Consider the following 16229-nt stretch of genomic DNA (forward strand, 5'->3'; position numbering starts at 1 on the left):
GGTGTCTACCGTGTTGGACAGCATAGACCCAGACTGTTAGAGCAAGGTGGGGGCCTAAGGGATCATCTACCCCAACCCCCACTGCCCATTTGACAGTTAAGAAAGTTAAGGTCCAGAGAGAGGAAAAGACCAGCCCAAAGTCACATGCCCATAAGTACCAGGGAAGGTACTTGGAGCTGGGAAGACTGAGTTTGGGCTTGGCTTCTCTAAGTAGCTAAGTGACCATAGACAAATAATTTCATTGCATGGAGCTTGCCACAGGTGGGCATTGCCCCTGCCTTGCTTCAGTCACAGGGGAGTTGGGAGCATGGAATTAAATAATGGATGTGAAAGAGGTGTCTATATGTTGAGACCGCATAAAATAAGGGATCTTCACTCCAGAGTCTTTCCCATTCATCATGTCATGGGGCTTTTCAATCTGTTAAGCCAGGCCTCAAAAAACTACATGATAATAATTATCACTCAATAGACTGATAGTAGTAATTGTTGATGATGACCATCATGCCAGCTAGACTATAAATTCTTTTAGGACAAAGATTTTTTTATTGTACTTTCTGATGTTCCCTGCTAAGGCCAGAATCCTTCTAACATGGGCTGGTCATTGGAGTTTTGCTCTTGGTGACTGCTGTCCAATCCCCCATCTAGGTTTTTAGGATGATCGAAGAACGCCCCACACATGCCATCACTGTGCGTGTTTCCTACCTGGAAATCTACAATGAGAGTCTGTTTGATCTTCTGTCTACTCTGCCCTATGTTGGGCCGTCAGTCACACCAATGACCATCGTGGAAAACCCTCAAGGGGTCTTCATTAAGGGCTTGTCGGTCCACCTTACAAATCAAGAGGAGGATGCCTTCAGCCTCCTTTTTGAGGTGAGATGACCAAGTCTAAGGGCCCCTTCCTTCCTTCTCTCTTTCCTCCCTTCCTCCTTCTTTCCCTCCTTTCTTTTTTCCCCTTTTTTATATTTTTATATTTATTTATTAAATATTTTATTAATGTATTTGTCATAGAGAGAGAGTGAGAGCAGAGGGAGCCACAGGCAGAGGGAGAAGCAGGCTTCCCACTGAGCAAGGAGCCCGATGCAGGACTTGATCCCAGGACCCTGCTGAAGGCAGATGCTTAATGGACTGAGCCACCCAGGCATCCCTCTTCCCTTTTTTACTTTGCTCCCTCCCTCCTCCTCAGTTTTTCACTTACTTTGATAATCGGAATGAATATTAATATATGTTCATTTAGCAAGTTCAGATAGTAAAGAAAAAATACAGGAACAAAAAAAGAATTCACTTTTCTGTTTCCTACATACAGCAACAATAATGTATATTTTGGCTTATTTTCCTCTAGTATTTTTTTCCCTGTGCAATTTTTTCTTAACATAGTCGAGATTGTCCTTTTTTTCAGTTAACATTAAATCATGGGCATTTATAATGTAGAAAAAAATAATGATTAACATCCTTAGTATGTAAGAACTCTTACAAATCTATAAACTCCTCAGTGCATGCTATTTTTTTAAAAGGCATATAGGTTGGAACTCTTTTTTTAAAAAAAGATTTTATTTATTTATTTGAGAGATAATAAGCATGGGGGGGGAGGGGCAAAGGGAGAGAGAAGCAGACTCTCCACTGAGCCGGGAGCTGGTTATGGGGCTTAGTCCTAGGACCCTGAGATCATGACTTGAGCTGAAGGCAGATGGTTAATCGACTGAGCCGCCTAGGCACCCCTAGGTTGGAATTCTTATACTTTGTTGCTGAAATGTGCAATGGTGCAGCCATTTTGGCTATTTCCTAAAAAGGTAAACATTAATTTTATCATAGGACCTAGCACTTCTGTTCCTAGGTATTTTCCCAAGAGAAATGAGAGCCTGTGTTCACACGAAGACTTGTAGGCAAATATTATAGCAGCGTCATTCATAATAGCCAAAGACTGGAAATAATCAAAATATCCATCACCTGATAAATGGGAAAACAAATGTGTTACAATCATATGATGGAAAACTATTCAGCAACAAAAAGAAATGGAGGGGCGCCTGGGTGGCTCAGTGGGTTAAAGCCTCTGCCTTCAGCTCTCATCATGGTCTCAGGGTCCTGGGATCAAGCCCCACATCGGGCTCTCTGCTCAGTGGGAAGCCTGCTTCCTCCTCTCTCGCTGCCTGCTTCTCTGCCTCCTTGTGATCTCTGTCTGTCAAATAAATAAATAATCTTTTAAAAAAAAATCTTAAAAAAAAAAAAGAAATGGAGTAGCAATAGATGGTACAATATGGGCGAATCTCAAGAAAATGCTCAGTAAAAGAAACACAAAAGACCTATCCTGTATAATTCCATTCGTTTGAAATTTCCCAGTGGACACATCTTTAGAGATAGAAGGCAGATTAGCGGTTGCCGCAGATTGCGGGGGAAGGAGTGGGAAATGGTTGCAGATGGGCCCAGGGAACTTTTCGGAGTTACATAACATTTCTAAAACAGGATTGTGGTAATGGTTGCACAACTTTGTAAATTTGCTAAAAACAATCACTGAATCGCATCTTTAAAACAGAGAATTTTATGCTATTTAAATTATGTGTCAATAAAACATTTTTTTAAAAGTCACCTCTGGGGTGATTTACGTGGAGCCCTTGCATCTACAGGGAAGGTAGCGTCCCAGGAGGCAGCGGTTGGGCTTTCTTGTCCTCTTGTTGCTCCTAACATTTCACCGTGACGAAGGATGTTTGCTGTAGGTTTTTGGTGGTTTCAGGTTAAAGAAGGTCTAAGTTTGGGAAGGGTTTTTATCATGAATAAGTATTTATTCATTCCCTTGGTAATTAATAACCACTCTCCTGACTTACGATCATTTCTTTGGTCTTCTTTATAGGTTTACCACCTGTGTTTCCTCCAACAGCATAGTTCAATTTTTAAAAAATTTATTATTTATTATTATTATTATTAGAAGATTTTATTTGTTTATTGAACAGAGAGAGACATAGCGAGAGAGGGAACACAAGCAGGGGAAGTGGGAGAGGGAGAAGCAGGCTTCCTGCCGAGCAGGGAGCCCAATGTGGGGTCATGACCTGATCATGATCATGACCTGAGCCAAAGGCAGATGTCTAACTGACTAAGCCACCCAGGTGCTCCTGCCCTCCTCCTTTTTTTTTTTTTTAAGATTTTTATTTACCTATTTGAGAGAGAGAGAGAGAACACATGAGCAGGGGGAGGGGCAGAGGGAGAAGCAGACTTCCCGCTAAGGAGGGAGCCTGATGCGGGACTTGATTCCAGGATCCCGCAACCATCATCCTTGCCAAAGGCAGATGCCCAACTGTCTGAGCCACCCGGGTGCTCCCCCTGCCTTCTTTTTAATTGAATATTTAATTTCTTATTGTCCTTTTTGCCCCCTTTACTAATTTAGAGGTTAAATGTTCATTCATATTTATATTCTCTCGCCTTCTCAGTTTATCCTAGAATAACAACTTGCACGTTTAGTTAATGTGTACATACCCAAATGAACATACCTACCTAGTAAAATCTGAATCAGCTCTGTGGATTATATCAGTGTCAGCTTCTTGGCTTTGATGTTGTGCTATAGTTTTGCAGGATATCATCACAGGGAGAGGCTGAGTGAAGGGTACAGAGGACCTGCCTGTACATTTCTTTGAAACTTCCTGTGGATCAAAATAAAATGTCATTTTATCCCCAACATTATGTTTTACTATAACATTGCCATTTTAATCATGTTAACAATTATTTTAAAATAAAACCTCTCAAATCTAAAGTTCATGAAAACCTCTCCCTGGATTCTGTAAGAACCTTAGGATTGTCACCTTGTCTTTTACATTTTTGTTTTTTGATTCCACAAGGGAATCATTATTAATGTTTTATATAGTCTGCATTCTTTTACATTTACCCTCATATTTACCACTTTCTTTTCTCCATAACCTTCCACTAGAGGATGTTTTCTTTCTTTCTGTTATACCTCCTTTACAGTGAGTGTGCTGGCAACAAAGAGTTTCTTGTATTTTGAAATGTCCTTATTTTATCCTAAATCTCAAAAGATAGTTTTTCTGGGTATAAAATTCTATTTTGGCATTTGTTTGCTTCTACCATATTAAAGATATCATTGCAAAGTTATGTTTTCCATCGTTAGTAGTGAGAAGCCAACTGTCAGTCTATTCAACAGTCTTTTCAAAGTGTGTTAGTCTGGATTCTCTGAGAAGCAGAGGCCAAGATGGGATTAAATGTGCAGATTTTATGAGGGAAAGTTCCTGTATCAAGGAAGCAGGGAAGGAACTGGGTAAGGTTGGTCAGCTGTCAAGCCATGATGAAAGCCTCAGGTGAAGGGAGGGAAGGTCAGGTGGAAGTTTCTAGATTGCTGTGCTGTGTTAGGAAGGCTCAGGAGCAGTTAGCACAGGACTCTTCATGGAGGGAAGTACACTTCTCAGGCCATCAGAGCTTGCCTAGTGGAAGCCAGAAAGACAAAGGGAGAGAGCACTTCACAAAGAGGGGGCTGAAGGATGAAGGTGTAGTGATCCCTTACACTTTTGGTGAATGCTACTGAATTTGTGGGACAGGGGAAAGTGAGAAACTGTGGAGACAAGGCCATGGGGGTCAGCAAGGAGTTCAGCCAGGTGTGCTCCATGGCTTAGGGCTTCCCTTCCTCTCCCCAGGGGACCTTGTCACCACTGCTTTGGACCTTGTTCAGAGTATTTCTTACGGCCTTTAAGGGGACGGGGGTCTCTCCCACAGGCCCTTTTTCTCCTAAGGACAGCCATTTCTGCCATGTCTTTAGTTGTATTCTAGGGCCCAATTCTGTGAATTAGAGGCAAAGGCCCATTGTCCCTTTAAAAAATACAAATTACGGGACGCCTGGGTGGCTCAGTTGGTTAAGCCACTGCCTTCAGCTCAGGTTGTGATCCTAGGGTCTGGGATTGAGTCCCACATCGGACTCCTTGCTCAGTGGGGAGCCTGCTTCTCTCTCTTACCTCTGTCTACCATTCTGCCTGCTTGTGTGTGCTCTCTCTCTCTCTGACAAATAAATAAATAAAATCTTAAAAAAAATACAAGTTACTAATCTTTAAAAAAAAAAAGGGGGGGGTGCCTCGGTGGCTCAGTGGGTTAAACTCTCTGCCTTCAGCTGAGGTCATGATCTCAGGGTCCTGGCATGAGCCACACATCAGATTCTCTGCTCAGCGGGGAGTTTGCTTTCTCCCTCTGCTGTTCCCCCCCATCTCTGTGTGCACACATGCACATGTGTGCTCTCTCTCAAATAAATAAAAAAATCTTCAGAAAAAAAAGTAATAACATGTTCACTGTAAAAACATGAAAACTCAAACATATATAAAAAGAATACATGGGAGCACCTGGCTGGCTCAGTTCGTGGAGCAGCATGTCAGGTGTGGAGATTACTTAAAAATAAAATCTTTTTAAAAAATGAAAAAATAGGGGTGCCTGGGTGGCTCAGTGGGTTAAAGCCTTTGCCTTCAGCTCAGGTCATGATCCTGGGGTTCTGGGATCGAGCCCTGCATCGGGCTCTCTGCTCGGCAGGGAGCCTGCTTCCTCCTCTCTCTCTGCCTGCCTCTCTGCCTACTTGTGATCTCTGTCTGTCAAAAAAAAAAATCTTAAAAAATAAATAAATAAATAAAATAAATAAATGACCTCTAAACCCCAACCCAGAAGTGACCATTCTGAACATCTTATTGGAAGCATCTGTGTATTCTTTCTTGTGGGAGTGCTTTTGTGTTCCTTAGATTACTCCACCATATGATTTCACCCTTCATTCGGTTGATGTGGTGCACCCCATTGATTGATTGGCACGTGCTGAACCATCTTTGCATCCCAGGGGTTAGTCCTCCGTCATTCTGGTGTATGATCCTTTTACTGTGCCACTGAAGTTAGTTTGCTGTGATTTTAGATTCTATGTTTCTCTATGATTAAAAAATATTCAACATTTTCCTGGCTGTGTCACATTACACTGTATAGACAGATCATTCCCTAATCACTGAATATGTAGGTTGATTGTGAGTCAGTATTCGTGAACATTTCTAAGACTCTTTTTTTTTTTTTTAAGATTTTACTTATTAGAGAGAGAGCATGAGCAGGAGGGAGAAGGAGAAACAGACTCCCTGATGGGCAGGGAGCCCAGTGTGGGGCTAGATCCCAGGACCCTGGGATCATGACCAGAGCCAAAGGCAGATGCTTAACCGACTAAGCCACCTAGGTGTCCTCTAAAACTCTTAATATTTATTCTACTTTGCTTTTCAGAATGCTCTATAGATTCACACACCTTAGTGGAGGCTGAAGGTCTAGGTTTGGACTCCAGGTTGGTCTCCCATTCTACTAGTTTATAAATGAGATTTCTCTGGAAGGTCTGATGGCAGTAACATGAAGTCTCTTGTGTAGCTGTTGGTATAGTTAAAAATGACCCAAATATCTTACTATTTTAATTTTTCAAAATGCTGTCTATGTTCCCCCTCCTTTTCAGGGAGAGACCAACAGGATTATAGCCTCTCACACAATGAACAAAAGCTCATCCAGGTCACACTGCATTTTCACCGTCTATGTGGAGGTGAGCGCGAGCTCCTTGAAGAACCCGGGAGGGACGGCCGAGTCCCGGGGACCTGCTTTGTCAGAAACTTCTCCCTGTGATGTCTAACCTCTGCTTGGATGTTTCCTAGGCCCATTCACGGACTTTATCAGATGAAAAGTACATCACTTCCAAAATTAACCTGGTGGATCTAGCGGGCTCGGAAAGGCTGGGGAAGTCTGGGGTAAGTGGGTAACAGGAGGTGCCTTCTCAGCAAGCCACAGCCTGTTTCCAGCATTGAGCCTGTGCACATGGGCTGTCCCTCGGGGTTTTTGAGAGCCCAGTCCTCAGCTAGGCATGCTAGAGCACACGGGCTTGACCCTGTGGAGCTGGGGGAACTGGTATCAGTAGAGGTGAACCAGCAGCAACATAGTTGTAGTTCCTACCTAATGGGATTTTTGTGAACATTGAGATGATGGCGCCAAATTCTTAGCAAGGTGCCAGCCCTCAGGAAGTGCTCAGTAAATGCTTTGTGCTAGTATTAGCCTTTCTCTGTGTATGGGGAGAGGGGTGTCCCCATGAGTCTTGCCACATTTCATCTTAGACATTCCTATGAGTTTGAGTAGTAGCATAAGAATTCACAGGATTCACTGAATGCATTTCTACGTGCATTTTTACACTTGATCTTAGCCAAAAGGCTGAGAAGCGATTCTATGTACATTTTTAAAAAGATTTTATTTATTTATTTTAGAGCTAGAGAACAAGGCGGGGAGAGAGTGAGAGGGAGCATGCGCACAGGTGGGGTGGAGCAGAGGGGGAGGGACAAGCAGACCCCAGGCCGAGCACAGGTCGGGATACAGGGCTCAATCCCGCAACCCTGAGATCATGACCTGAGTGGAAATCAAGAGTCAGACACTTCACTGACTGAGCCTCCTAGGTGCCCCTCCTGTGTGCATCTGTCTACGTGTTTTGTTTTGTTTTTTTTTAAAGATTTTATTTATTCATTTGACAGAGATCACAAGTAGGCAGAGAGGCAGGCAGAGAGAGAGGAAGGGAAGCAGGTTTCCCGCTGAGCAGAGAGCCTGATGCCGGGCTCGATCCCAGGACCCCGGGACCATGACCCGAGCTGAAGGCAGAGGCTTAACCCACTGAGCCACCCAGGCACCCCTGCCTACATGTTTTTATGCGTATGATAGCCTCAGGGTGATGTGCTCACATATCTGCACAAACATTCCTGGGCGGATTCATGCCGGTGTGACTCTTAAGTGAGTCTGCATAGGAATATTCACGTACGTATTCATATGCACGTGAACGCCCCCATAAATATTTGCAGGAGCATTCCTGGGAGTATTAGTATTAGCCCGAGGTGGGATGCAGTCCCATGACACTGGGAGGATGGCGGGCTCTGGGAAGGAAGCTCTGGCCTGGCCACCCACCCGCAGGGCTCTCCGCAGGGCTATCTCCCCACTTGGTGTGAAGTGGATGTAACTTTTGGTTTGTAGTCTGAGGGCCGCATGCTGAAGGAAGCCACCTACATCAACAAGTCGCTGTCATTCCTGGAGCAGGCCATCATTGCCCTCGGGGACCAGAAGCGGGACCACATCCCCTTCCGCCAAAGCAAGCTCACCCACGCCCTGAAGGACTCGTTAGGTGAGGGTGCGGGTGGTACCCCGAGAGGAGGGACAGGCCGGGCCTCACTGCCACTGGTGATCACGAAATTGCTCCCTTCCGCTGGCCTGCGCTTCCCTGCGGCCTTTTCTTGGTAACCCCAGACGCAGACACAGCGGAAAAGGCAGAAGCATGAGTGGTATCCTTGTCTGTCACCCACAGCGTGCCATGCTATTCCCGCAGAACCTTGGTGGAAGCTTTTCCCTCTGCTGGGAATACCGTCTCCTTTCCCCTCATCTTTAAACCTGGAAGAATCCTTCATGGCCTTCAAGACCGTGGTGGGCCTCTCCCTACGCTGCCTTTTCTTCCCCTATGGCCTCTCTAACAGAGGAGCAGGGGCTGTGTCTTTGCATCCTCGTGTCTCCAGGCTTTCGTGTTGGGCCTGTTGGCGCAGTCATGAGTGTCTGATTATTGGTGGAGTGCCACCAGTAGCGAAACCCTGACCCACAGCCGTCTCCGCACCCCTCCCTGCCCCATGCCAGCTCTCCTCTGCTCTCCCCCTGCTCCTCTTTTAGGTGCATCCTGTGGCCTCTCCCCTTCCCTTCCCTCCTCCAACCTCAAACATGCTTGGATGTGTCCCCTGTAACCCTGTCTGAGTCAACTCGGGTAGCCATAACAGACTGGGGGGGCCCACACAACAGACGTTTATCTCTGACGGCTCTGGAGGCTGCAAGTCCCAGATGGTTTCCTGGTAAGGACTCTGTTTCTGGCTTGTAGATGGCTGCTTTCTTGCTGTGCCTTCACAGGGCCAAGAGAAAGAAAGAAACGAGAGAGGGACCAGAAAGACAGAGTTCTGGTCTCTCTCTCTTTCTTATAGGGCCACTAATCCCATTATGGGGGCTCTACCCTCAGGACCTCATCTAAACCTCATTACTTCCCACAAGCCCCCTCTCTGGATGCAATCACATTGGGGGATAGGACTTCAACATAGGAATTTTGACAGGACACAGACACTCAATCCATAACAGACCCCCACCAGACTCAAAGGAATCTCTTAGCAGAAAACCCGCATGGTTCATGGCGCTTCTGTGTCCTCCTTTCTGCAGGGGGAAATTGCAATATGGTCCTCCTGACGAACATCTATGGAGAAGCTGCCCAGTTAGAAGAGACGGTATGTAAAGACAGCCCACACGGCCTACTTGGAATCCTTCTCACGGATTCCAGGGCTGGGTAAGGCTGGCTCTGGGCTGGCTAAGCTGGCCTACTTAGCCACAGACATTGTCAAAAGGGAAGGGATCCAGGGGATGAATCAGCCAAAATTGCTGCAGGAGGCCCAGGCAAGATCCACATACCAAGTACCAAGGGGCAGAGGCTGTGTTGAGGAGGAGACAAGGCAGGAAGCAGGCACAGGGTGGGGGCCTCTGTGAGGAGAGTTTCGCAGGGGGAAAGGACTGTGCTCCCTGGGGTGCTCCTGAGAACTGGGATCTAGGACAGCGGATTTCTTGTTCTTCATAATTACACACTTAACAATCTTAGAAGTACCACAGATTCTGGGCTGCGGTTATAAGGCCTGGGTGAGCTGACAGGCATTAAGTGTGTGCGCTGTGTGTAGGGTGGTAGGGATGGGCTGGGAAGAGCAGCTTGGGAGAGGTGAGGTGCCTGTGGCCTGAGGCTACAAGGTTCCTTGCCATGGCCTTCGGTAACATGAGAGGCCCAGATGAAGGAGCCCTTCAGAGGAAACGGGACTTTTCCTGAAACTGGGGTGAGGAAGGTGGGCACCGAGCTGGCTGCGGTTAAAGGATGTGTGGTACAGAAAGCTGAGGTGCTCCTGGCAGAGGAGACTGTGGGCCCGAAGGTGTGGGCCATGCTAGGAACATCTGGCCACTGCAGGGGAGGGCCTGGGAAGAAGAAGGGGAGAAAAAACTTCAGAGGCTACACTGGCACTGGTGGCCAGGCTGATGCTTTCGCTGTTCTGCCAGTTGCTGGGGTGTCATGGCGTTTGAGTAAGGGAGGGCTGTGGCCAGCATTGTGGCTCAGGGAGATTAACCCAGCTGCAGGACCCAGGTGACCTGGGAGGGGACAAGCTTATGAGAACCAGAGGCAGTCATATAGGCCATAATGGCTGCGGCAGTGACACGGGTAAGCTCACACAGCTGGGCACCCCTGCAGCGGTCTTCCTCCAGATTCCCCAATCTGCCCGACTATGATAAGTCAGGCAGATTGGGGAAGCTCTCTGTAGGCATTTTGTTTTGTCAAGGGTGGATGGTTAGGGCAAGCTTCAGTCATCTGGAGAATCCATTTAGGCGAAATAGATCCTTTCCAGGCACACTGCAGGGCCTCCCAGTTTCTTGCATTAGGGACCGGCCTGCGTCCAGAGAGGGTGCCCTGGGACTTGGGAGGCCAGGAGGGAGCTCCCGCTGACGTGCAGGCAGCATCCCCAGAGGAAGGCTTCAGGAACCTCCCAGTCTCAGCATGACAAAGCACGGGCGAACCCCAAGAGGAGCCATATGAAAATCGGGCCTCCTGACTGCCTTGCTGAGGAAATGCCCTCTGAGACAGGCCCCCCTCTCCTTATCCCCACCCCTGAGATGGTCACCACACAGGAAGCAGCTCACCTGGTACCTGGCATCCCCAGAGCTTTGTGACCCAGGACACAGCCCATGGAACCCGGAGCTGCTGTTGGAAGGGTCTCGGGGGTTTGGGACAAAGGAATATTGGGGTGTGGAAGCTAATGATTCTCTTTTTCAAGTGCTTTAAGCCTTCCACCCTATACCTGTCAAGGATCATGTTGCTTTATTCAGTGACACTGCTTGTAACGTGTGGGAGTAGATACAGCGAGGGCGCCCTGGCCACACTTGCTGCTGTGCACAGAGCAAGAGAGCCTGATTCCAGCCCACACAGAAGCTGCTCAAGCTGCAGGGATGGGGCCTCCTCCCGAGGGCTTGCTGTGGGCCAGTCATGTAGAGAGCATGTTACGGACCTCTTCACCAAGCCTCCCGGGCCCTGGGAGGCAGCTCTTCCCAACCTTACAGAGAAGCTCCAAAGTCTGTCAGAGGTTGCACAGTTGGTCAGGGCAGAGTTCTTAACCACTAGACCAGACTGCTTGAAGGAAGAGCCCTTTCGGGCCTTCTTCTGGGCCACTCCTGGGTGACCCTGCCCCCACCCCCACGTCTGCCTCCCTGTTTCAGGGTCCCCAGTCAGCCCAGCATGGTGTGAGGCTGGGATCTCAGGGCCTGCCCTGTGCTACCACGGGCTGTTCCCCACTGCCGGGGAGCAGCCCTCCACCTCTCAGGCAACAACAGTGCTGTGGAGCAGCGTGTTGGGGCCGTTTCTCAAGTGCCCGCTTACGTGACTGCCTCATGGGCCTCTAGCTGTAATTATCCCTGCCTGGCTGCCCCTCCCTTCTCCCCAAGAAGGAGACCCCACCCTTCACTATGGAGTATGTCTATATGCAGAGATTCATCTTTTCTGGTGGGCTCCTTGGACGTCCTTTGCAAATATCTCCACTCACGAACCATTGGCTAAAGACACAGAGGTCTGTCTGATCTGTTTCTCAGCTGTCTTCACTGCGGTTCGCCAGCAGGATGAAGCTGGTCACCACAGAGCCTGCCATCAACGAGAAGTATGATGCTGAGGTACTAAGGGGCTTGTGGGCAGGTGTCTCACTGGGGGGAAGGTGTGTGGGTGTGCTGCCTGGGTCACACAAGCCTCATTTCCCTTTCTGCCTCACCTGAAGATCCCCTTGCAATCTTGGGTCTGTCCTTTTACACCCTGGGGCAGACCAGGTCTTCAGAGGCCCTGGAGACCCCCTAGGGAGCCAGCACACAGATGAAAGGGCCAGGTCAGGTTACCACCCAGCTCATTGTGTGAGGCTTTCAGGCTTCTAGGTGAGAGTTCCTTAGAGCTAACTGTTTTGAAGTGAAGTAGGTGTGGACAGACTCTCAGACTCATCTGGTTATGCCACCACAGAACCTCTTTCGTCCCAACCTGTGTGATCCCTTTAAGCAAGCAGAGCTGACCAACCAGAAGTCGCACTCAACATCACCACTGCCCAGGGAAATGCAGGTTGAAAGCTTAGTGGAATTCCACCATCAGACCAGCCCAAACTGGAATTGTTCTGACGATGGAGAATGACAGTGGGGATGTGCAGAGTGTGTGTCTGTCTCTGGCCACAATGTCATCCATCCAGCTGCTGTGGAGAGCATGCTGGCAGCATCTCGCCAAATCAAAACTCATTTACTGGTAACTTGGCTTTCCTTTAGGATGCTTGTAGAATCATGGTTACCAGAGACAGGAGCATATGCATCCCCTAAGCTCATGACAAAGCAGTTAATTAGACCTTCCAGAGTCTAAATCCTGATGGAAAATAATGGTCCCCGTGGCTCCCTAGAGCTAACCCATGGCTTGGAGGCAGAGGAAAGTTTTGGGTTGGTTAGAGCTGTGGCTCTCAAACACGCACGAGTATCCGAACCCCGGGCAGGCTTCCGGAATAGCAAGTCACTGAACCCATTCGCAGAGTTCCTGATTCCATTGGTGGAGGGGTGAGGCTTAAGGATTTACATTTCTAGTAAGATCCCTGATGCAGCTGCTGCTGCTGCTGTTCTGGGGCCACACTTGAGAACCACTGGCACAGTAGTCAAGAGCCATGGTCCCCACAGTGGGCTGTCATGGTGTGGCGACCTGCTCTTTCCTTCCTTCAGCTGCCTAGCCTCAGTGAGATGCTTACCCTTCCTAAGCCTCAGTGTCCTTGACTGTGAACTGGAGAAGTAGCAGAATCCACTCTCAAAGAGATGTGGTGAAGAATAAGCTCACGGGGAGAAACCCCTTAACACAGTGCTGTCGTGGAGTAAATGCTCAGTAAATGTTAGCTAGTCCCCTACTCACTCGTACGGGTCAGCAGGGTCCCTTTCTGGGTGGACAGTCTAGAAGCGTTCTTCGCATACCTGTGTGAATGGCCTCGGGACAGAACGGTGCTCCCACTGCTCATTGGATCAGTAGCCTTTAATTAACAGGAGACTAGCTAAGTGAGCTATAGAGGGAGGGAGTCCAGGCTCAAGTTGCGTGTCTGGATAATCTCAAGTGGGACCACAGCGGGCCAAATGCTAGCTTCTGTCATTTCCACCGAGTCTAAAAATGTGCACAGCAAAGCTGAAGATCATGAATGGGTAGATGCGAGGGCAGTGAAAGAAAAAAGTGTGGGAGTGGGAAGACCACACAGAGGTTGGGGGTTCCCTCTGGTATGTCAGGTGGTATGGACTTGGAGTGAGGCTCATAGTGGCTTCACATTTATCTGCCATGTTTTATCTCTCTCTCTCTCTCTTTTTTAAAGATTTGATTTATTTATTTGACAGATATCACAAGTAGGCAGAGAGGCAGGCAGAGAAAGATGGAGAAGCAGGCTCCCCGCTGAGCAGAGAGCCCGATTCGGGACTCGATCCCAGGACCCTGGGATTATGACCTGAGCCAAAGGCAGAGGCTTTAACCCACTGGGCCACCCAGGCACCCTGCCATGTTTTATCTCTTAAAATGAAAAACAAAAACAAAAATTGAACCCAATAGGACATCCGGCTGTTCAAGTCCAGTTTTGGGGTGGTCTTCCTGGGTTTCATGGCATTATTTGCTATGCTTTTCTGTAGTTTGAGGATTTTATTTATTTATTTATTCATTTTTTAAAAAGATTTTATTTATTTGTCAGAGAGAGAGGGAGAGAGAGCAAGCACAGGCAGACAGAATGGCAGGTAGAGGCAGAGGGAGAAGCAGGCTCCCCGCCAAGCAAGGAGCCCGATGTGGGACTCGATCCCAGGACGCCGGGATCATGACCCGAGCCGAAGGCAGCTGCTTAACCAACTGAGCCACCCAGGCGTCCCGGATTTTATTTATTTTTGTTAATTTCCTCATCCGGTGTCCTCTGAACTTGGGACCCCCGCATTGCCATGTGCGAACCTGGCTGGGTAGGCCATGCGCCGGACAGCAAGCACTTCCATGCCCTTCCATGTAATTTTTGTTCTGAAATCAGCATGGTTGGTCCCGGCCAACCAAGTCTCCGTGTCACCCAGTGTGGCCGTGTGTATGATCTTTATGATCAGCATTTATAAGCAAGAATTCTTGAGACCTGAGGAATTCCTTTGGTTGCCCCTTTTTCCCTGGACCACAGCCAGCCTGCCAATGTTATTTCTAGCACCATCTTCAGCATAGATGCCTCTTTTCGAGGCGGTGGGGTAGCTTCTGTGGCATTTCCTCTGCTGACCATAAGGCGAGAGACTGAGTTCTTTTTTTTTTTTTTAAGATTTTATTTATTTATTTGACAGAGAGAGATCACAAGTAGGCAGAGAGGCAGGCAGAGAGAGAGGAAGGGAAGCAGGCTCCCTGCTGAGCAGAGAGCCCGACGTGGGACTCGATCCCAGGACCCTGAGATCATGACCTGAGCCGAAGGCAGCAGCTTAACCCACTGAGCCACCCAGGTGCCCCGAGAGACTGAGTTCTTGATCCACCTCTGCCACCAGCTGTCTCTGAGCCTTGGGGTTTTCACCTTTGAACTCGGGGTGGGACTGATGAACTCCCATGACCCTCCCACTCTGTGAGTTTGTGATGCTGTGAGGGGGTGTAAAGGCTGCGAGCCTCGGGCATAAACAGGCAGCAGAGCGACACTTGTTGTTCTCTTCTGCTCAGAAAAGAGAGCACCGGCAGGCCGTGAGGGGTGGGGGTCAACAAGGGAAGCTTCCTGGGCGGAGAGCCGCTTGTAACCTGCTGTGCTCCTTAAGCAGAACTTTCTGAATTAGCCTCATTACACTTATGCTGAAAACCCCTGACCATCAGAAAACTTATGTGAGTCTGTGCTGATTCCATCTAGAAAATGGCCTTGAGCTTTAAAGGACTTGGCCAGGTTTTGTGTTCCACCTGGGGTACCCAAAAAAAAAAAAAGGAGTCCGTCAGCTAGGAGGTGCTACCAGGTCCTGTTCTGTGGGGCCCGCTGCTCCCGCTCTGTGTTTCCAAGCAGCTTCTCTCCAGTCAGACTGCCAGGCATTAGGAGAAGCAGCTCCAATGCTCTCAGGATGTGACATGGAGGCTGGTTCCCCAGGGAGCAGGGGTGCATCTCCCCACATCACCTGACTGGCCCGGAGATCTAAGCTTGGCTCCCCCTGCCACACTGGACAGTCATCCCGCTGGAGGCCCTCAGTGTTGCAACCAGACCTTCTCTAGATGGGGCATGACGTCTTTTCCAGAGTGGAGATCCCTCAGCTGAGAGGACGGGCTGGCCACCAAGCCTCTCCTGTTGACCTCATAGGAAGTCTACCGAAAGAGACCATCTTGGGGCTTCCCAGGAGCCAGATTTGGACCCTGGTCATGCGCTTTGAGTCCCAGGCTTTATGCCCTGAACTGCCACAGAGCCACCAGGATGCCAGGGTTCTGTCACCCCTAGCTGCACACTGGTCACAGCTTTGGTCACCAGTCCCAGGATCTAGTTGTCAGGGGCTCCCTCCAGTGGCCATTTTTCAACAACTGAAGGAAGCCCTGTTCACAGTGGCAGTTCTCAGCTTAAAATCCCTGTGCCTCTCATCTATCAACTGTAAAAATGACTCAGCAATTCCGTTTCTAGAAATATATCATTTATCCATTCACCTAAAGTCTACAGAACACTTAGCACGTGCCAGACACTTTTGAAGCACTTGGAATGTTAGTATACAAATAAACACATGTTTCTGTCCCCAAAGAGCTGATGGTCTTCTGGGGGTGGGAGAGAGAGATAATAAACATAAGAAATAAGTGAGTCTAGGGGCACCTGGCTGGCTCAGTTTGGAGAGCATGTGACTATTTTTTTAAAAGATTTTTATTTATTGGGGTGCCTGGGTGGCTCAGTTGTTAAGCGTCTGCCTTTGGCTCAGGTCATGATGAGATCGAGCCCCGCATTGGACTCCTTGCTTAATGGGAAGCCTGCTTCTCCCTCTCTCACTCCCCCTGCTTGTATTCCCTCTCTCACTGTGTCTCATTTTTATTTATTTGTTTAATTGATGGAGAGAGAGACACAGCGAGAGAGGGAATACAAGCAGGGGGAACGGGACAGGGAGAAGCAGGTTTCCCGCCGAGCAGGGAGCCCGATGCGGGGCTCGATCCCAAGACCCTGGGATCCTGACCTGAG

General features: G+C 48.5%; 1 protein-coding gene across 6 annotated transcripts in view; it reads left to right on the top strand.

Annotated features, from left to right (window-relative positions):
* The window catches only part of KIF9 (kinesin family member 9), a 49596-nt gene that overhangs the window by 11186 nt on the left and 22181 nt on the right, over window positions 1-16229 (top strand). For 5 of the 6 annotated variants that reach the window (XM_047695369.1, XM_047695389.1, XM_047695379.1 and 2 more), the window contains 6 exons: window positions 646-870; window positions 6443-6526; window positions 6636-6728; window positions 7987-8134; window positions 9199-9263; window positions 11650-11727. In XM_047695369.1, coding sequence (XP_047551325.1) covers window positions 646-870; window positions 6443-6526; window positions 6636-6728; window positions 7987-8134; window positions 9199-9263; window positions 11650-11727 — 693 coding nt within the window. Of the gene's footprint in view, window positions 1-645; window positions 871-6442; window positions 6527-6635; window positions 6729-7986; window positions 8135-9198; window positions 9264-11649; window positions 11728-15089; window positions 15865-16229 lie in introns of those variants that run through there. The other variant, XM_047695415.1, reaches the window with a different exon arrangement.

The sequence above is a fragment of the Lutra lutra genome, chromosome 1 (genome assembly GCF_902655055.1).
Source record: "Lutra lutra chromosome 1, mLutLut1.2, whole genome shotgun sequence".
Taxonomy (NCBI): domain Eukaryota; kingdom Metazoa; phylum Chordata; class Mammalia; order Carnivora; family Mustelidae; genus Lutra; species Lutra lutra.